General features: G+C 38.6%; 1 protein-coding gene across 1 annotated transcript in view; it reads left to right on the forward strand.

The window, feature by feature from the left end:
• hmcn1 (hemicentin 1) overlaps nt 1–21,190 on the forward strand; it is a 77,311-nt gene that overhangs the window by 47,761 nt on the left and 8,360 nt on the right. The window contains exons 42-90 of the mRNA XM_055048531.1: nt 812–908; nt 1,101–1,223; nt 1,331–1,486; nt 1,870–2,151; nt 2,264–2,431; nt 3,124–3,237; nt 3,368–3,454; nt 3,559–3,750; nt 4,219–4,392; nt 4,472–4,585; nt 4,669–4,814; nt 4,903–5,053; nt 5,192–5,389; nt 5,470–5,583; nt 6,001–6,188; nt 6,334–6,430; nt 6,569–6,730; nt 6,853–6,966; nt 7,044–7,246; nt 7,771–7,852; nt 7,966–8,097; nt 8,352–8,501; nt 8,636–8,795; nt 9,469–9,593; nt 9,670–9,844; nt 10,452–10,549; nt 10,630–10,908; nt 10,992–11,188; nt 11,294–11,375; nt 12,101–12,237; nt 12,425–12,566; nt 12,685–12,829; nt 12,940–13,067; nt 13,147–13,303; nt 14,770–14,891; nt 15,011–15,175; nt 15,353–15,460; nt 15,868–16,005; nt 16,721–16,855; nt 17,038–17,307; nt 17,600–17,790; nt 17,903–18,116; nt 18,233–18,367; nt 18,901–19,091; nt 19,875–19,956; nt 20,072–20,341; nt 20,496–20,666; nt 20,738–20,908; nt 21,002–21,172. Of these exons, the coding sequence (XP_054904506.1) occupies nt 812–908; nt 1,101–1,223; nt 1,331–1,486; nt 1,870–2,151; nt 2,264–2,431; nt 3,124–3,237; nt 3,368–3,454; nt 3,559–3,750; nt 4,219–4,392; nt 4,472–4,585; nt 4,669–4,814; nt 4,903–5,053; nt 5,192–5,389; nt 5,470–5,583; nt 6,001–6,188; nt 6,334–6,430; nt 6,569–6,730; nt 6,853–6,966; nt 7,044–7,246; nt 7,771–7,852; nt 7,966–8,097; nt 8,352–8,501; nt 8,636–8,795; nt 9,469–9,593; nt 9,670–9,844; nt 10,452–10,549; nt 10,630–10,908; nt 10,992–11,188; nt 11,294–11,375; nt 12,101–12,237; nt 12,425–12,566; nt 12,685–12,829; nt 12,940–13,067; nt 13,147–13,303; nt 14,770–14,891; nt 15,011–15,175; nt 15,353–15,460; nt 15,868–16,005; nt 16,721–16,855; nt 17,038–17,307; nt 17,600–17,790; nt 17,903–18,116; nt 18,233–18,367; nt 18,901–19,091; nt 19,875–19,956; nt 20,072–20,341; nt 20,496–20,666; nt 20,738–20,908; nt 21,002–21,172 (7,603 nt within the window). The remainder of the gene's footprint in view (nt 1–811; nt 909–1,100; nt 1,224–1,330; nt 1,487–1,869; nt 2,152–2,263; nt 2,432–3,123; nt 3,238–3,367; nt 3,455–3,558; nt 3,751–4,218; nt 4,393–4,471; nt 4,586–4,668; nt 4,815–4,902; nt 5,054–5,191; nt 5,390–5,469; nt 5,584–6,000; nt 6,189–6,333; nt 6,431–6,568; nt 6,731–6,852; nt 6,967–7,043; nt 7,247–7,770; nt 7,853–7,965; nt 8,098–8,351; nt 8,502–8,635; nt 8,796–9,468; nt 9,594–9,669; nt 9,845–10,451; nt 10,550–10,629; nt 10,909–10,991; nt 11,189–11,293; nt 11,376–12,100; nt 12,238–12,424; nt 12,567–12,684; nt 12,830–12,939; nt 13,068–13,146; nt 13,304–14,769; nt 14,892–15,010; nt 15,176–15,352; nt 15,461–15,867; nt 16,006–16,720; nt 16,856–17,037; nt 17,308–17,599; nt 17,791–17,902; nt 18,117–18,232; nt 18,368–18,900; nt 19,092–19,874; nt 19,957–20,071; nt 20,342–20,495; nt 20,667–20,737; nt 20,909–21,001; nt 21,173–21,190) is intronic.

Here is a 21,190-nt window from a genome sequence, read left to right on the forward strand (position 1 = left end):
TGATGACTGGTGGAGCTTGAGAGATCTCCACCTCATTGGAAAAATCTGTGAACAAGAAAAGTAATAGTCGTGCATAAGACTAATCTGAGTTTTATGGGAAGGTGGGAAGAAAAAAACTATTGTACAAAGTATAGTTTGCAATTTGCAAAAAATCTTTTACAAAGATACAACTAAAATTTGGAAGAACACCAAAATTTAGCATTTTGCCCCACATATTAAATGCTATAAAACTAACCCTGAACAGGACCACTTTTCTTTAGTAGGGACAGGAAAGCTCTCAGAGTTGCTCTGCAGATAGATGAAACAACTTGTTTCAAATAATTTTATGGCCCAATTAAAAAGTCCTTTTGTTCTATATCATGTTAAACATGCATTCACTGAAATCAGGTTTGTGGCATAAGAGGCACACCTAAAACATGCATGGTTGGAAGTCATAAAGGATCAGGGCTGAGAAACACCAGTTTAGATGTGTGGTTAGATAGAAAGTCAGTTTATGGGAATTCTCCACCCAATTTGGTTGAGCTTGAACTGTATTGCTCAAGAAGAACAAGCTAAAATTTCAGTCCCTTCATGTGAGGTATGCCAGAAGAACCTAGATTGTAGTTGTGGGAAAATGTGGTTCACAGAATATAGACTCTTGAAGGCTGAGCACAAATCCACACTAAACTTTTGAGGGGATGTTTTGATTGAAAACAATGCATCATTTTTTTCTACTTCATAATTTTACTTTGTCTTGATTTATCACATAAATCCTGGAAGTTTAATCTTTGATTTTTCCAAACTCCCTGATATGTCTGAATGTAATTTTTAGGTTGATAATGCTCAGCTGCAGGACACAGGAAGGTACACTTGTGAAGCCACCAACGTCGCAGGAAAAACTGAGAAAAACTATAACTTGATTGTTTGGGGTAAGTTTAACTTTGTGCTCATCTATAATTAACAAGAAAAATGCTAAAAATGAATCATTTTTATGAACAAATCTGAGTTAGTGTCTTTAAATTATAAAATTCTATGTGTAAACTGATCATAGTCCAGTTGTTTGCAGTTATCAGTTTAATTTGATTTGAGTGCCTCCTTAAGGTGTCTTGTCGTCATTACAGTTGCTCCCAGTATCCGCAGCTCTGAAAAGGTTTCTCCTATGACTGTGATTGAAGGAAGTTTTATCACTTTGTTGTGTGAATCCAGTGGTATTCCACCTCCCAGCCTTACATGGATGAAGGATGGTAAGTTTATTTATGCTAGCACAAGTCAACAAACCACTGTAAGAGACTGTGGTATGTGGAGGTACATTTTAGTGCTTTAGCTAACCTTTGCTTTCTGCATATTTTAGGTTATGCCCTAAAGCCAGACCAGCGACTGAGGGTTTTGTCTGGAGGGCGCCAGCTGCAGATCTCCAGCGCTGAGAGAACAGACACAGGCTCTTATAGCTGCACAGCCTCCAGTGCTGCTGGCACCACCTCAAAGGAGTACAGCCTCCAAGTTTATGGTGCATACTCCAGCAATGTCAAATCCAGCATTGATTTGTTGTTTAAGTTGCTCATATGTGTTTTGTTGTGCATTATCATCAACTGAAATCCCAAAAGTCAGTTTCACAAAGATGAGAATAGTCCATAATAAGCCTGTCGCAATGAGCAAATAATCAATCATCAGATGATTAAGTAAGATGAGCTTGATAATTTCCATTATGATGATAATGTTCTTTCAAAGGCAATATTTATTTATTGTTTTTGATTGTTGTGCCTCAATACTTAAGCTATTTTTGCATTAATTATTGCATCATTTAATTCAGAAAAGTCTGGGGTATGCATTTCAAAGTAATATGAAATCAACAGTTTCTCTCACATTGTCAACGACCTTGTCCTGTTGCAGTTCGTCCTTCAATCAGACATAGAGAAGACGACTCTAACGATGTGACAGTGATACAAGGAGGCGGTGTGACGTTACATTGTGCTGCAGAGGGCGTCCCACAGCCCACAGTCACTTGGCTTAAGGACGGACGGCCCATAGAGGACCAGCATGGTGCAAAGGTCCTAAACGAGGGCAGAGTGTTGTGGATTAAAGATGCTAAGGTGTCAGACACGGGACGCTACACCTGCATTGCTGTTAATGTGGCAGGACAGGCAGACATTAAGCATGACGTCAGTGTGCATGGTATGATATAATTTTTTGTATGTTTTGATTTTTACATTGAAATGTTCAGTTTTCAGTTTGATTAAGTAATTACCTTGTTGACCATTTTCCACCATTTTCTCTTCATGTTCAGTCCCACCTATTATAATCGGTCAGGTGCAGTTTCCAGAAAATGTCAGTGTTGTGCTGAAGAATCCAGCATCTTTGAACTGTGAGGCTTCTGGTATCCCTTTGCCTTCTATCTCCTGGCTGAAGGACGGAAAGCCAGTCATGGCAACTAGCTTGGTGCGCATCGTTTCAGGTGAGTTTGAGTTTTACTGTGCATGGGTCACTTTGCACAGTGACCCATGCACAGTAACCATTCCTATTTTCTTGATACTTTACTTTTTGTCATTAAAAGTCCTGTTGATCAGACCGTTCCTTTTGTCTGTTTGCCTGTTTTGTCTGGTGCAGTTATTGGAGATTCACACTTTGTTACAGTTAACAGAAAGTATGAGCTGTAGACTATAGTAAATTCATATGGCTGAAAAATAGTGTTGAAAATATCTAACGTGCTCTGACTCTACACAATGCAGACTACGACTCGCGAAGCAAGTCAGTCACTGCCTCCATGCATTGGAGGATTAAAAACATAATTGCAATAATTTGGAAATTGGCTACTGCAGATCATTTCAGATAAATTGATGACTTGGAAGTAGGTTTTGACAGTCTCAGTTTCTCACTAGTTAGAAATATTTAACATAATACAAGCAAGTTAGAAAAATGAATTTTAATTTGTGAAGGAGGAAGTTATTTCAATAGACTACAGATTTGAGTTAATTTGCTTATTTTTGCAGCAGTTTCTCACGACTTTGTGTGAGTCTTGAATCTAATTAAATTAGGATTTTAAATGTTTTAACATTTGTTCTTAGTGTTAGCTGGTTATGTGCAGGTATTCCTGTCTGTTTATGGTGGGAAAAAGTCAGATTTTAATACGATCTGTTTAAACTGTAGGGGGGCGTAGTCTCCGTCTGTTGCACACCGCAGTGGAGGATGCTGGGAGGTACACTTGCATTGTCGCTAACAGCGCTGGAGAAGAGAGAAAAAACTTCGATCTTGACATTCTAGGTGAAGAAAGTGGATTTCATAATGATTTTCAGATGGAAGTCGCATTACAACCATAACCTATTTACATTATAATGATTATTTAGTTTAATTTCAAGCAAAATTATGAACAAGTTGAATGTTTCATTGGCAGTTCCTCCACGTATTGTGAAGGAGGGAACAGTCATGGACACTAAAGTAAGAGAATCCCAAAACATCACTCTGACCTGTGAAGCATCAGGTAAATTACACATTCTCCTTCAAAAATATACTTTGTAATGTAAGCTACATTAAAAAAAAGATTCTTAACTTCACAACTGTGCAATTATTTTAAATTATTGCCAGGTAACCCTCCACCAGAGATTAAATGGCTGAAGGACGGACAGCTGTTGGTGCCTGACAGACGACAGCAGATCACATCATTTGGTCGTTTCCTTCAAATCTTTGAGGCCAATGTTGGAGACACTGGAAGATACAGTTGTGTGGCATCAAACAGCGCAGGAGAACGCAGACGGCATTTCAACCTCAATGTTCTGGGTATGAAGGCACTTTATATTGGAGTGCCTTTAATTAACAGCATTGATGCTGTTGTATGTGTTTTTCAGTCACGTAGTTTCACTTTATAGCACATTCAAGTCACTGTTAACTTTAGTTGTTATCCAGCTGTGTTTTTGATGAGGGAACACGTTTATAACATGATTTATAGTTTAAAAAAAAGTCAATACTATATAGTACTACCTTTTTAGTACTATGAGTGTCAAACGATGCCATTAGTTAGTGGTTTAATCATTCATAACTTCTTTAATACCAGTAATTATTCCACAGGTGTCTTAAAAACTGTTTTGGTCTGTGAATACATGTTCTCCAAATTGAATATTGAATTTTTTCTTACTAATTACTTTAAAACTTTTCACACATCTTTACCAGTGGTGTCAACAACAATATTCCTTTGTAATATCTTCTTAACCTGATTGTTTGCGACTTTGGCCCTGCTTTTTTTGTCAGTTTCTCCCACCATTGCTGGTTCGGGTCCTGACACTTCTGCGGAGGAGGTAACAGTGACCCTGAGCAGCCCCACCTCCCTGGTCTGTGAAGTTCAGTCCTACCCACCTGCTTTGATCACGTGGCTCAAAGACGGCAATCCATTTGAATCAACTCGCAGTGTTCGAGTTCTTCCAGGTTTGAGGTTATAAGTGAAAAAGCAGAATGCAACTTGACTTGTGATTGATGTGATTTTTGTTTAACCTCTCTTTAACAGGCGGACGAACGCTGCAGATTCTTAATGCCAAGAAGGAGGATGCTGCCAGGTACACTTGTGTAGCCACAAATGAAGCGGGAGAGACACTGAAGCACTATGAGGTCAAAGTTTATGGTGAGATTCCTGCACAACAACATTGTAATAACATAAATATGATCAATATGTTGACCTAAATTTTTCTTTTTTTTTCACTGAAGTTCCTCCTCAGATTAATAAGAATGATATTCCCGGGGAAGGACTTGCCCCTAAGGAGGTAAAAATCAAAATTAACAGCACATTGACCCTGGAATGTGTCGCTCAGGCCTTTCCTTCTCCATCACTGCAGTGGTATAAAGATGGACAGGTAGGAATCTACAGTGCTACCATTTGCATCTGAAAGACTTTTTTCTCTCAAAGCAAAATTCAGTCAAACAATTTTATAATTTCTTTAGGTCCTAGTGACAGATGACCATGTGTCCATTATAGCCAACGGTCGCATTGTTCAGATCAAACATGCACAAGTGTCAGACACTGGCCGCTACACCTGCGTCGCCACTAATCTAGCAGGAGAGGATGAGAAGGACTTTGATGTAAATATACAAGGTGAACTGGTTGGACTGGTGTTCAGGCTAATTTTATGGAAATTTACTCCTCCAGGGATAAAATCTGTGTCATGAAAGAAATCAACAAACTGGGGTTTTAATTTTTTGTTCTTTTTTTAAAAATTATTATTCATTGCAGTACCTCCAAATTTCAGTAGGCCTGGTGGAGTCAGGGATACTTCATCAATCCCGGGTTTTGGAGGGGATCCTCGTGATGTCATACTTAACAATCCAATCTCTCTGTACTGTGAGACAAATGCTGTACCCCCTCCAACCCTCACTTGGTACAAAGACGGAAAACTCCTTACCTCTAATGATAAAGTTTTGATCCTACCCGGTGAGTCAAGTTACCATTAATAAAAAAGAAAACAAGAATGCAAAGTTTTTATATAACAGCCCACGCTGTCTGGTTCTCAGGTGGGAGGGTGCTACAGATTCCCAGGGCGCAGCTTGAAGATTCTGGCAGGTACACCTGTGTGGCCATCAACGAAGCAGGAGAAGACTCCATCCAGTATAATGTCAGAGTGCTAGGTGAGGCTTTATTTTTGGTACAGATCCAGAAGTGTCTAATTTTCATGACTATTGCATAGTTTCCTGAAGACTTTTGTGTTATATTATTCATTTGGTGTCTTATAACTGGGCAATTCAGATCCCCTTTAGAAACTCTTATAACTACTTATTTTAATAGTTCAAGCACCAAATATGCTATAATAGATGCAGTGGAAACCATCTGAGAACTACCAAACAACTTCCACTTTACTTAAGGGGGGCAGCCAATCACCCAAAACTCCCAGAGCTCACTGTTAGAGAATTCCAGCAAAGAAGAACAGAGTCTCTATTACAACCAATTATTTTAAGGTTTTAGAACAACACTTTGCACAAGTTGTATAAGCATTTGTGTGCAATCTTTCTATGATTTAAAGCTTTTTTGTGACTTTACTGCATTAGTACCTCCAAGCATCAGAGGATCAGATAGTGATGTGCCAGAAGAAGTCATTGTCCTGGTCAACAATACTGCCCAACTAGACTGTCACGTGGATGGAAACCCAACTCCCAAGATCACCTGGTTTAAAGATGGTCAGGTGGTGAATTCAGGCGGACCACGCAGTATTCTGTCCAATGGACGAGCATTACAGGTAACAAACAGGAAACGCAGAAATAAGAGTTACCATCTTTTTTATGTTTTTATAGTTTTGTTTTGGCACAACAGTTTTTTGTTTAACATTGTTAAACAACAAGATAAAAGCTACATCCATATTTAAGTAGTTTTGTCTCCCTCAGGTGTCAAATGCTCAGGTTTCTGAAACAGGACAGTATGTGTGTGTGGCTGAAAATGTAGCTGGAAGTGCAGAGAAACACTTTAACCTGAATGTTCATGGTAAGCTACTAGAGACTGTTCTGAATTGCCTTTTTCCATTGCGAATTGGACATCATTTTAATATGAAGACTATAAATTGATTGAAATTTTTAAGCTTTTACAATGGCTTTCTTTGGATTACTGCATGTTTTTTTGCAGTCTCTCCCACGATTGTTGGTGTGAGTCCAGAGAATGTGACAGTGGTGGTGAACAACTTTGTGTCCCTCACCTGTGAAGCTAGTGGCTTCCCTCCTCCCACCCTGAGCTGGCTAAATGACAGGGGCCCCATACAGCCTAAAAGCAATACCCTCATCATGCCAGGTACTGAAATTATTATCAGTCATGTATAAAAGGGAAGAAATTGAGTATTTCTGTTCAAAAATTTGAAAGAACAGAATATTACATAAGATTCTGAACATGTCTGTGTACTTTTGTTTCTTCAGGTAGTCGTACTTTACAGATCCTTAAAGCAAAAGTGTCTGATGGTGGAAAGTACAGCTGTGTGGCCATAAATGCAGCAGGACAGGCTCACAAACACATCTATCTCACTGTTTATGGTAAACCTATAAATTTTTTTCTACAGATTCTTCATTTCGGCTTTATTTCATACACTGAACAATTTTTCATTTTCCAGTACCGCCGAGTATCCGGGGCAACAGCGGAGACGTGCCTGTGGAGGTTAATGTTCTTGTTGGGAAATCTGTAACTTTGGAGTGTGAGTCCAACGCCGTCCCTCCTCCCATTATCACCTGGTACAGGAATGGCAGAGTGGTGACAGCAACAACAAACATACATATTCTGCCAGGGGGACAAATGCTTCAGGTCAAAAGCTCTGAGGTGACACAAACAATGCCGGCTTTTTTTCTCTATTAATTATGGAATCAGAGTAAATACCTACTTAAAAACAGTACCTTGCAGAAGGATGCACACCCCTTGAAATGTCCCACATTTTGCTATATTGCAACCTTAAGTTTTGTTGTATTTCATTGGATCTTATGTGACAAATCAACACAAAGTGGTACATAACTGATGTGGAAGGAAAAAGATGAATGGATCTTAAAATGTTTGTATTTAGCTCCCCTGGATTCATACTTTGTAGAACTACCTTTTGCATAATTACAGTTTTAAGACCTATGGTTTGTACATATAGAGCCTTACATTTTTGTGCATTTTTCTATCCAAGTTAATCTCAAGCTCAAGTTAATTCAGATTGAATGTATGTTTATGAATAAACATTCTTTCAATCTAAAAGTTCAAAGGACATTAATTCTTTTGCAAGACACTGTTTAATGCCCCTTATATGTGCAGGGATAATTTTCTATTGTATGCAAAGTTGTTACGCAACAGTTTATTTTCTGCAGGTGTCTGATACAGGCCAGTATGTCTGCATGGCTTCAAATGTTGCTGGTCAAGTGAACAAGAACTTCAACTTGAATATTCATGGTAGAGTCTTACACAATAATTATCAATCCATAGATTTCAAAAACAGCAATAGCAGATGTTTGTAAGTGTTTTTATCATTTGCGGCACAATAACAAATAGTTCTAACTCTTCAGTTCCTCCCAGTATCGAGGGCCCAGCAGAGGAGAATGTTGTGGAAACTATCAGCAACCCAGTTGCTTTCACTTGTGATGCTAATGGGATCCCTCCACCCAGTCTCACGTGGCTAAAAAATGGACACACTATAGGTACTGTGATTATATCCAGACAATGTATGACTTAAGTCATACAGATTAATAATCAGTAACTCTAAATGCTGAGGAAAATGTAACATCTGAAATTTTTTACTCAAAGACAGAAATAAAATATTCTCAAAACATCTTAGGTATTACTACTGGATTTAGTAAATATGAATGTCACAATTCTAACAGACGTAAAACAATCAATGCTTTGTCTGATTATGTGCATAATTACTATAATGGAAACTTTATATTTCCCTTAGAGAACTCAGAGTCTCTGGAGATGAACATCTTCTCAGGAGGCAGCAAACTACAGATAGCACGCCTGCAACTTTCTGACAGTGGGACCTTCACATGTGTGGCCTCTAATGTTGAGGGCAAAGCACAAAAGAGTTACCACCTCACTACTCAAGGTACATAAACATCATTACTATGATGCTTTGGCTGATTTGAATCGCGTTGGAGACTAACTTAAAAGAATAAATGTGTTAGTTTTTGTTATCACAGCAAACTTTTTCATGCACTTAACTTAATCATTTCTTCTTAGTCCCACCCAGTATCTCTGGATCAGAAATCCCCAGGGAGATGGGAGTCCTTGTTAATGAAAGCATTGAGCTTGTCTGTGAAGCTCAGGGAATCCCGACTCCAACAATCCAGTGGTTGAAAGATGGAGAACCCATCAAGAGTACAGAACTCAAAGGTCTCAGGTATTTAAATGTCCACCCCCCAGGTGTTTGAATAACCTTGGTAGCATGTCATTAGCCTGCCTGTCTGAACTTTTACACCCTTATGCTCCTGACAGATTACAGTAATTCACAGTATGACTTACTGCACTTGATGTAGGAAAATGTGTAGCTTTGAGAAAATTTACTTGCTTTGTCCTCCCACACATTTAATTTTGTGGCATACGAAGCAAACTCTTTGGACTAGTCAAATCATTCCTTGAGTGGGACAGGTTATCCAGACCTAAATAACCATAATTATTAAAAACAATCATCGAAATAAGTATTTAGAGTAGTTTTTACAGGTTTGGGTTTTTCTCTCTTAAAAATTAAAACCTGTTGTAAAATTCTGAATGCTCTGCATTTTACCATAACATGGGATGTATGCAAAATGGAATTTGTTTTTCTATTACTTTGCACTGACGTAGGTTTTGCAAATCTCGTTTGGCAATAATACCTAAGGATGAACTGAGGAAAGTATCATATTAATGATAGCATAGTACTCTCAAAGGCACTTTCAATAGAAACTTGAAAATTATTCCAAATAGTAATTTGGAATACTGTGTTTTCCAAATTTGTTTTTAAATAAGAGTTTTTTGCAGTTTACTCTGTCTTTAAAGTGTTAAAAATGTAAAACAATCCCTGTCTCTTCCTCTAGGGTCAGTCCACATGGTAATACTCTAACCATGACCCAAGTGGACCCTGCTGTCAGTGGAAAGTACACTTGTGTGGCCTCCAATGCTGCCGGAGAAGAGGACAGAATATTTCATTTACATGTATATGGTGGGTTTAATTATTTATCTTAAACCCAAAGTGTATATCTAATCTATTGCTTGACCTCAAATTTGTCTTTTGTCAGTTCCTCCATCCATTCTCGGCAGCAGTGAAGATCTGACTGCAGTTCTGGACAGTTCTGTCAGTATCGAATGTGTTGCTACTGGGTCACCTCGGCCACAACTGAACTGGTTGAGGAACGGGCTGCCTCTCCCAGTCTCCTCCAACATACGACTTCTCTCTGCTGGACAAGTGCTCCGGTGGGTCAATGGCATTCAAAAAAGACAGTCAGAATTATTACTTTTCTGTAAAAGTAATAATCCTTGTCTAAAATGTTGTCTGAATTATTGTGGTTAATATACTTGTAAAAAGAGCCCTTATCTTAGAATGTGTATATGTAAAAGCTTTAATCATTAAATAACGTGTTTCCAATGTCTTGTGAAAGTTTCATGCCATTTTTATGTTTTCACATTATGGCACAAGGAACCAGAGAAGCTAGATTTTTGTTTTTTCAGAGATTATTTGTCTCATAACCTACTGTCACAATATAGCTTTAACAAATATGTAAAAAAAAACATAATTTTTATAAAATTACATACTGCAGCTTTAAATTACACACAGATGCTATTTAGATTAATTTTGAAGGTAGGTGGTTGCTTTTGACCCTTGTTCCATTCTGTTATTCTTTGGCAGAAAATAGACATACAGTACTCAAAGCTTAGGCTTGTTGGTATTTTGTAATTTATAGAACACAAAAAAGTTCAAGGGTTGTGGATGTATTTACTGTTCAAACTTTTGAACTACAGTCTAGTCACTTGTAGACATGAAAGTGTTCATAAGGGACCATTTTGTCCCTTCGTGTACCAGGATAAACCGAATCCAAGTGTCTGATGGTGGAAGCTATACATGTGTGGCATCTAACAGAGCAGGAGTGGACAACAGACAGTATAATCTACAGGTTCACGGTAAGTGTATTTGTTCATACGGTTTTTCAAGGTGAAATGAAGAGCCGGAAAGTAATGAGCTTTTAAATTCTCACCGTCAGTTCCTCCTGGTCTGGAAGGAGCAGGAACCACAGAAGATGTGACTGTCATCAGAGGAAATTTGGCGTCATTGGTCTGTATTGCTGATGGGAGCCCAACTCCTACCATTTCCTGGCTCAGAGATGGAGAAACGTTAACGGCTGACCACAAAATCAGTCTCCTCAGCTTTAACACCACCTTACAGTTCAGCCAGACCCAAGTTAATGACACAGGACGCTACAGCTGCATGGCTAATAACAATGCTGGTCAAGCAAGCCGCCATTTTAACCTAAAAGTTCTGGGTAATTGAAGGCAAACTTTATTCTCTAGCTTCTATTTTTTATTTTCAGCTTTTGTTTTAGCTTCATTTTTCTTACTTTTTCAGATCCTCCACGCATCAGGAGCTCTGATCGACCAGCAGAGGTTTCTGTAGTGGTGAATAACGTCCTAGAGTTACTCTGTGAGGCCACCGGTATTCCAACACCGACTTTGACCTGGCTGAAGGACGAACGCCCACTCCCACAGACAGAAAACCTGCATGTCCTCCGTGGGGGAGAGATACTCCGTGTTACCGCAGCGCAGGTGGGTCTCCCCAGATTTAAACTGAAATCCTACCTGTTTTTGTCGCAGCATATGTTGTATTATTGTAAAAATGGAAAAAAAAAATAATAACTTTTCCCCTCAAAGCTGGAGGACACAGGCAGATACAGCTGCTTAGCAAACAGTCCAGCAGGAGATGATGACAAAGATTTCCTGGTTCAAGTTCATGGTGAGTGTTTTAGCTACTGTGTTGGTTGAATCTTCAATAAATTTAAAATTTTAAGAAAAAATCCAAACTTTGAGAGCATAGAGGTGAATACGATAGTGGACAGAAACAACACATGGTTATCCACAGCATAGAGGCAGTTCACTAAATATATGCTTTCTCCATATCATCATAAGCAAAAAAAATGTTTTTTTAAAAAACAAAATATTGATTGCTCACTAAAATTCATAATTACTGATTAGAACTACGTTGACCACAGTTCTGAATGATGCTGCCGGTATCGAGTGTCTTAGTACGGGGTTTCTTCGACTACAACTGGAACTGCTTTTATTATAATTGTAATAACATTAATGGAAGCATGTTTATGACAATTCAGATTAATGTGATTATTACTCCATTCAATAGTACACAATGCTAATTTCTTGTCATATCTACACTACTCTTCTAAGTTTTTAACAGGCACTGGTGTTACAACAACAACATCACAACTAAAAAATGATTAAATTAGTTTGCAACATTAACTGATGATTCAGTGAGATCTCGGTTTTGCTCAGTGGTTTACCGCCAACCTTGACCAGTATATAGATATTGTAAAAAAAAAAAAAATTTTTTTTGCTTGCTTTTGTTTGATGAAAGCCATGGCTGCAATTATCAATATTTAAACGAAAGCCTTAAAATTGCATTTATAAATAGCATCTGGCCTTTTTTGTTGGCGTTGTTCCTCTCAGTTCCCCCTAACATATCTGGAGAAAGCACAACTCAGCATCTGTCAGTGCTGCAGAAGGGCCAGGTAACTCTGGAGTGCAAGTCTGATGCCGTTCCACCTCCAACTTTGACCTGGCTCAAGGATGGCAAACTACTCCAGGTCAGTAGCTAAAACCATTACTGGAATAGCCAGTAGCCCCTCCCCTAACGCTAACCCTTCGTTAGTTTGTGCCTTAATAGAGAAGCAAAGTGTATCAGCACTGTGAATTAATGCAAGTGGATTAGAAACTATGTATTGATGTCAAATATACAATGCACACTCTGATTCATCTCTTTCTCACATGTAGAAATCACCACGGCTCCGCATTCTGTCCAGTGGACGCTATTTACAAATCAACATGGCGGCTCTATCAGACAGAGCTCAGTACACCTGTGTGGCGAGTAACATTGCGGGCGAGACCACTCGACTGTTTAACCTGACTGTTAATGGTAAATTGAAACAATCGTTTGAGACATTAAAAAGTAAACAAAAAAATCACAATAAAATTGGACATTTTGTCTTATGAAAAGTCTAACTATTTGGTAATATGAACATCTATCCTATCAGTACCTCCAACTATTAAGGACGGCTCTCAGATGGTGGTGGCGCACATCAACAAGCCAGCGACTCTTGAATGTGTGGTTGGCGGAGTGCCACTGCCTCGAGTCACCTGGAGGAAAAATGGAGCAATAATAGCAGAAAATAACCCTAGGTAGAACATGGTCTTGGGTTCTGTACTTATCCTAAACCATTTTCTTGTGAATATATTACAGTATTTTAATGATGCCCAGATCAATGTCTAATTTGTTAATATTTATCCAGATATACATTTGCAGAGGATGGATCTTTACACATTCCCTCAACTCAGGTGACGGACACCGGGCGCTACCTGTGCATGGCAACAAATCAGGCTGGTACACAGCGCAAGAGAGTCGATCTTCAAGTTTATGGTGAGTGATAGCTATGCATGAACAAAGTAACGCTAAGCAGAGATGGAGTCACTGCTATTTATTTCCTCTTATCTTGTAGTGCCTCCTTCTATCGCAAGCAGTCGCACCAATGTGACGGTACTTGTCAACGTTCAGACCACCTTACCCTGTGAGGCCACCGGCATTCCCAAACCCACCGTGAGCTGGCTGAAGAATGGTCGAACCATCAGTACTGAGCAGAATCAGAACATGTACAGGTCTAATCAGGTTTCCTACCAATCTTTACTCATTTATAAAACATATATCTTTTTTAAATCATGTATCTCTTTGTAGATGTTTTGGGATTTACTGTTCTTTGCAAAAGTATTCATGCCTCTTGAACTTTTTCACATTTTGTAAGAATATAACTACAAGCTTTGGTGAATTCATTGTGCACATTACAACTCAGAATAATGTGTAGCTTTGAAGTAAACAGTAAAAAACAGTATGTTGTTTTACACATTTTGTGAATAAACCTGTAGTGTGTGTTTCAGGCACTAATACTCAACTCCCTTACACTGATATTTCTAAAAAAAATAATAATAATAAAGCAACCAACTGCCACTGGAAGCCCTCCAATTTATAAACACAGTTCGCTTGTGTGTACTTTAAAGCCGGATTAGGACTAGGTTAACAATAAATTAAGCCCCAGATTTGTAAATCTCAAAATATGCTGTTCGTTCAATCTTATAGAGTTTTACAAATGGAATTTACCAAAATATATTGTCCACCAAAACTTACAGGACATCATAAAAAATGTATTAATCAGATAATCAGACAAGTATCTGGTTTATACTTGTATTAATCAAACAAGTATCCAAAAGGCTCATAAAAACCTGAGCTGTGCATTTCTGGAAAAGCTCCAGAAATGCACAGTTCAGGTTGGAGAACAGCATGACTTTTGTTTGTGCACTGGTCAAACCTGGCCATAATGGAAGAGTGAGAAAAAGGTTTATGGTGGTTTCAGGAAACCTTTAGATGTCCGTAGTAAAGTTTATCCACCAGGGAACATAGTAAAGATTATTGAAGAAGGAGCTCTGGTCTGATTCAACCTACTAAAAAACTGGCACAGCATTTTACCTTCCAGCTGGACATAAAAGCTTAAAACACACTTTGAGCTGCAATGGAATAATTTAGGTTAAATCATTTTTATGTGTCCAGTTGGCCGAGTCACATGATGCGACTAATGCGACTTTCCAACCAACCTGGCTGATTTTGAGCTCTTTTTCAGGAAAGAGTGTTAAAAAATGTCTGCCTTTACATGTGAAAAGGTGGAACAGTCATGCCCCAAGAGGCTTCTGATTTTTATTTGTAAAAAAAAAAAAAAGAAAAACATGGATCCTTTTGTCCGTACTTCAACATTATGTTCCATATTGTAGCTCTTTCACATAAAATCCTCATAAAATTAATGTGGGAAAGTTAAGAGTGGATGAATACTTTTAGTTTAGTAAAGCTCCTTTTTGTAGTTTGTTTTCAAAGTTTTTAATGTAAATTGCCTGTATTTTATAGCTCTTTACTAAGTCCAGGGGACCCCAAAGCACTCTGCACTACATTCAGTCACTCACCCATTCACACACTGAGGAATACTCATACCAGATTTATTATTTACAGCAAGTTGTAGTTAGGTAAAACCTCTTACCATATGTTTTCTCAAAAATATTTATTTGTCCTAATTATTTTTTAGATTGCTCTCATCAGGCTCCTTGGTGATTATAGCTCCTACAGTTGAGGACACTGCAGAGTACAAATGTGTGGTTTCTAATGAAGCGGGAGAGGAATCCAGATTCATAGCTCTTTCAGTTATTGGTGAGAAAAACAATTGTTTAGATATCATCATTCTTGTCATTATTTTGATTGAGTTTTGTATGTGGTTAATTGAAATGTAAGATTTTGCTTTAATTCCACAAAATAATTTGTTGTCCTAGTTCCTCCATCTATAGCAGATGAACCCACAGATATAGTTGTCACAAGACTGTCCCCGGTGGTTATTGCTTGTACTGCAACTGGGGTGCCTGCACCTGCAATCCACTGGAGCAAAGGCGGCATGAAGCTTCTTAATAAAGGGGAAGGATACAACATTTTGCCAACAGGTTAAACTTTTATTTATGCAAAACATATTCTATAATTTAGCTAGACATTTCAATATTAGTCCACTGAATTACTTTTTTTTTATGACATTTTAAATGCTTGTTAGGTATGATTCATCTGATCTTTTGAAACAGATGTAAAGTAAATCGTTTTATTTGTGTTGTCTTATCTTCCCTCAGGTCAAGTACAGATCCCGGCTGCTCAGCTCAGTCACTCTGGACGCTACACCTGCATGGCCAAAAATATTGCTGGCTCCACCCACCGACATGTGCAGCTAACAGTGCAGGGTATCCAGACTGTAATAAGCTATATATTTATAAGTACTTTAGTAATGAAGTTAATACACAATACATACACAAATTTGTCAACCAAATAAGGCATAAGCTGGTGGATTTCTTTGCAAGAAATCAACATTATGTGTTCATGAGCTACATTTTTAAGCTCCATGAAGCCTATCGAATTATTGAGAAATCAAACAACACTGCAAATATTACTCAAAATCAGTTTGCAAAACTCTAAAATGTATAATTAAATGCCAAAATGTTTAATTGCTATTCTATTATTGTTGTTTATGATTTATTTCCAACTGATTAAGTTTGACTCAAGTATCAACTCTAAAACTAAAAACACTTGTACTGTAAAGTATGACCAATGATGAGTAGCACCATCACCTTTTCTCCGTTCATCTCTTCAGAACTACCAGTGATCCAGTCCCATCCCTCCACATTGGATGTGATCTACAACAGCACCATTACTTTGCCCTGCAGAGCCACAGGCTCACCCAAACCCTCCATTACCTGGCAGAAGGAGGGCATCAACATACCTGCCACTGGTAATCACGTCTTCTGCAGTGTCACGCAAAAATATTAATACCCCTGGAGATATTTTCACATTTTGTGAATTACCACCAGAAACCATAATGTTTTTATTGAGAAGTTATGTAAGTTTTCATACTTTCTTTGTGCTTTTCTGTCATTTTTCATGACAATACTCAATGATGCCCTGATTATTGCACTGCACAACTAATAACTGATCAGATTCATCAGTCATCAGATTCTCCCAGCTGAGCTGTCGAACCCTGTAGCTCCTCCAAAGTTCCCATGGATCAGCTGTCCTCTTCTCTAATTAATGTTCTCCCTGGCTGAGCTCTTAAGTTTTCAGTAGACAGACATTTTTTGGCAGGTTCGCAATTGTGAAATACAGTTTCCATTATTTGACGATAGACTGAACTGTTTTCCATGGCAGGTTTAAAGCTTGCAATATAGTTTTGAATCATGACCATGGTTTAAATTCCTCAGTCTTTTATTCACTATTGTTCTCCAGTAAACCTTTTGAGACCCTCACAGAACACCTGGATTTATCATGATAATACATTACACACAAGTTGTTGTTGCTTCCCAAACAGGAATTTTGTTTTATTCACAATTATTGGCATACATTTGCCTGGCAAACGCCTGGCAGATTTTTCTTTTGTCAAAAACTTTAGCCTTGCATTTTCTCCTCTATTCCACATTTAACACAGACATAAATCTCTTGTTTTTCTTTAGGTGGAGGTTACACAATACTTCCTGATGGAAGTCTCCAGATCTCCAAGGCGTCTCTAGCAGACTCTGGGACTTTCATTTGTGTAGCACAAAACCCTGCAGGTACTGCACTGGGCAAGACCAAACTCAGAGTGCAAGGTGGGTGACACCTAATTACGATGTTGATTAAAACAGCTAACTTTCACATTTCTCACAGAAATCTCTAGCAGAATTGTCTATATTTGAACAAATAATACCTTTAATCAATGGAGACATTGTTATACTATTAGTTATCTGATCACACTTTCTAATGTCTGAGTCAATGAACTTTCTGTTTGCAGTTACTCCAGTGATCCGTTCAGAGTCTCAGGAGATTCTTGCACTTTTGGACTCCTCTGTGACTCTTCATTGCGAAGCTGCAGGATCGCCTCCACCCTCCATAACATGGCACAAAGATGGGCAGCTGCTGAGTGACTCCGGACACCAGCGGCTGCTCAGCTCAGGATCCCTCCAGATCGCCTTCGTTCAGCAGAGTGATGCCGGAAGATACACTTGCACTGCTGCCAATCCTGCTGGCACTGACAGCTTGGATATGGCACTTACTGTACAGAGTAAGTTGGAAACTTAACGTTATTATTCAGAGATAAAAATACTTTGTGGTGCTTTTAGGTTTTATAGCTGATTCTTTGCTGGATTTTAAGAGGAAATAGTAATGTTTTAGAATATGAGCATTATGCTAATTGATGCTAATGTTTAGCATCAGAATGTTAAATTCCAACCAATGGGCAAAGGCCCCGTTTAAAGTTCTTCAGAAATTTTCCATTTTATTTACTGTTATATACTTACAGTTCAGACACTTTCAGAAGGAAATACATTCTTGTCCTTTTTTTGTTATTGTTATAGTTCCTCCTTCTATCAGTGGAGGAGAACAGGAGGTAGTTGTTGTGGAAAAACGTCAGGTTCAGTTGGTGTGTGTGGCAGAGGGTATCCCACAACCCGAACTGTCCTGGGAAAAAGATGGGAATCCTCTCAGCGAAACCCGAGGGGAGTTCACCATTCTGCCGTCTGGGGAGCTGATTATTGACAGCGCTCAGGTATGAAAACACACAGACCAGGCTTAACTGGAAATGTTTGTGTTTTTACTCATCTTATGCATTTTTGTGGGTTAACAAAAATGTTGTGTTTTTAAACAAAACAATATACCAGCCTGAAGATGCCGGCAGTTATACTTGTGTCGCAAGAAATTCAGTCGGGGAGGACAGCTGGACGGTGACGCTATCGGTTCATACTCACCCCTCCTTCACCAAACTACTCACAGATGTTTCTCTCAACAAAGGAGAGCGACTCCTGCTGACTTGTAGTGTCAGTGGAATCCCAACACCCACCATTAAATGGATTATGAACAACAAAAATATCCCAGGTATGATTTATTACAAAATTGCAAAAGCTTGTTTGGTATTGTTATGTTTTTTAGATGTTTCTTTGTATTTCATCATCTTTAAATGTGTTTTCTTTGTGCTTGTCCCATTGCTGTAGTCCACTATAATCATGCAAATGGCCACAGTGAGCTTGTGATAGAGAGAGTAAGTAAAGAAGACACTGGTACCTATACATGTGTAGCTGAAAACAGAGTGGGGACTATCAAGTCCCTGGGATTCGTCTATGTAAAAGGTAAACCAAACTCTTATGAAACATTCATAAAGGGGTTGTTTTTGAAGGGAATTTCTGTTAAAAATCTAGATTAGTTGCTTGTGGAGGCTGAAGTTAAAGTCCAGTTTTTGGCGTAATCCAAAAACAATAACTTTGCAATCCAAGGAGACATTTTCACCCCAACATGTGTGTGGAGGAACAATACATTCTAGATTCTTTGAAAAGAGGTAGCTTATTATGTTCTATAGTTAAAGAAAACTTATTTTGATACTAGGTTTAATTTTTAGCAACTAAGAAAAAAATAACACTTTTACAGTGGGAGAATTAATAGATTTTTATGAATGGATCATTTAATAATTATGGAAAATGGTGAAAAAAAACTATATTTGTGATCTCACAATGGCAAATATTGACAGAAATGTGTATATTTCCTTTAACAGCAGTGTCTATTTTTATATTGCATGAAGCACACATTAACTCTCCTAAAATGTGCATCTTTCAGTTTTGACTTCTAATAAATTCTAGTAAATGTATGTTAACAATGTACTCTACAGAGCCTCCAATAATTGATGGGGACCTTCACGCCAACCGAATTGAACCTCTTGGTGGTAACGCCATTCTGAACTGTGATGTTAGAGGCGACCCGCTGCCGACTATCCAGTGGAGCAAAAATGGCATCAACATCCAGATAAACAACCGAATCCGTCAGCTTGATAACGGCTCTTTGGCCATCTACGGCACAGTGGTAGGAAATGACACATGTAACAAATGAAGCTGGGGATATACTGTGCTTTGCAAAACTTTTTTACTTTTTGCCCTTTTAAAATCACAAATATTAATGTGTTTTATTGTAATGTACAAAATGTAAATCAAAAGTATAAATCTGACTGAAAGGCAGATGTGGTTTATCAACTTTTTGTTTTTCTAAAAAAAGGTTTACCACACGTTTTCATTCACCCACTTTTTCAAATCCCCTGATTAAAATCCAGGACAACTTATTGCCTTCAGATATAATCTAATCAGTTTTTATAAATAAATCCAACTGGTCAGAGATTCATTTTTGAACAAAATGCATCATTAATACCAAGGAAGAGAATTTTAAACAAGGGTTAGGTTGCAAAACAATACCACAAGAGCTCATGCAACACTGTTGAGTAGTCATATTTCAAAAATTAGAAAATGGAAAGTGTGTGGCCTAACTGAGAGACAACAAACATGTACTTCCAGATGTATACATTGACTTGAGTCAATTTTCTTCATTTATTTTTTTTCTGTTTGTAATTTTGTAAATGTAATTTTGCAGTAAAGGTTGGCCACACAAATTCTTCAATAGGGAGCTGAATAAAAATGCATGGCCCATTTTTTAGACTTTTATTGGTAAAAAATTTGAAAAAACTTTCCTTCCATCTTAGATTTTGCACTACTTTGTGTTGTACTTTCTTTTAAAAACCTGATGCAATACATTGGCCTTTATTGTTATAGCATGAATAGATGAAAAATATTTATTTCTTCAAAATGCATTTGACAGAGTGAAGACGCGGGCAGCTACATGTGTGTAGCAACAAATGATGCAGGGGTTGTGGAAAGAAGCATCATCCTTACACTTCAGAGTAAGCTTTTACCTTTTTCACTCCAGTGTAGCTGTAGTAACATTTAATTTGTGAAGAAAATTAAAAGAAGAGTCAATGGGAGAGTTAATCTAACAGGTGTGTCCTCTACAACCAGGGGCACCAGTTATAACTTTGAAGCCAGTCGGAACAGTTGTGGATGCAGGTACCACTGTGGTTCTTAGCTGTAAAGCAGAGGGTGAGCCAAGACCCTCTATAGAGTGGACCCAACATGCACGTCCCCTGCTGGCAAACGACCGCTTCTCCACCCTGTCTAATGGCTCCCTCCGGATCACCAGTGCCCAAAAGGAGGACACATCTGAATATGAATGCGTGGCCAGGAACTTGCTCGGATCAGTGGCGGTCAGCGTCACTCTCACTGTTCGTGGTAAGATGACAATTAATATTCCATGTATTTGCACTTGGTAAAAACTTTAAAGGACCGTACAATTATGAAAAACTGTTAACTTTTGTTTCTTTAATTTCTGAGTTTGTAAATCAGAAAATGAAAAATGAATGTGTGCATGTGATTTATTTTACAGTTCATGGTGGATATTCTGAGTGGTCTGAGTGGGGCATCTGCAGTGTGTCCTGTGGCACCGGCACCCAGAAAAGAGACAGACAGTGTAACAATCCTTTACCTGCTAACGGAGGACGCCACTGTGCAGGATCAGACACAGAAACACGTAGCTGTCAGGGGAAACCATGTCCAGGTATTTGAAAACTGTTCTGGTCTCTGTGCAAATATAAAAATTCTAAAACCAAACTTTTGTTGTTTGCAAAGTGGATGGCAACTGGTCACAGTGGTCTCCTTGGGAGGAATGTTCACAAACCTGTGGTCAGGGCAACAAAACGAGGGTCCGGAGCTGCAGTAGCCCACCCGCTCAGCATGGGGGCAGGCCATGTGTGGGGAAGGCAGTGGAAGCTATAATGTGCAGTATCAGACCATGCCCAGGTTAGAAGGTTTACAGTTAAAATATCTAAACTAAATTAGTTTATATCTTAGAGAAACACTTGCCACTCAGCATAATTTGTTTTGCTTTTTTAGTGACGGGCAATTGGGGTTCTTGGCTGTCATGGAGCCCCTGCAGTGAAACCTGCGGAAAGGGCGTACAATCCAGGATCCGACTGTGCAACAACCCTCCTCCAGCATTCGACGGCCCACAGTGTGAAGGCACAGACACCCAAACACAAGTCTGCAAGGAGAAACCTTGTCCTGGTAAGAGGCTGTTGGAAT

Source organism: Poeciliopsis prolifica, unplaced genomic scaffold (assembly GCF_027474105.1).
Source record: "Poeciliopsis prolifica strain line A6 unplaced genomic scaffold, Auburn_PproV2 SCAFFOLD002, whole genome shotgun sequence".
In the NCBI taxonomy this organism is placed as follows: domain Eukaryota; kingdom Metazoa; phylum Chordata; class Actinopteri; order Cyprinodontiformes; family Poeciliidae; genus Poeciliopsis; species Poeciliopsis prolifica.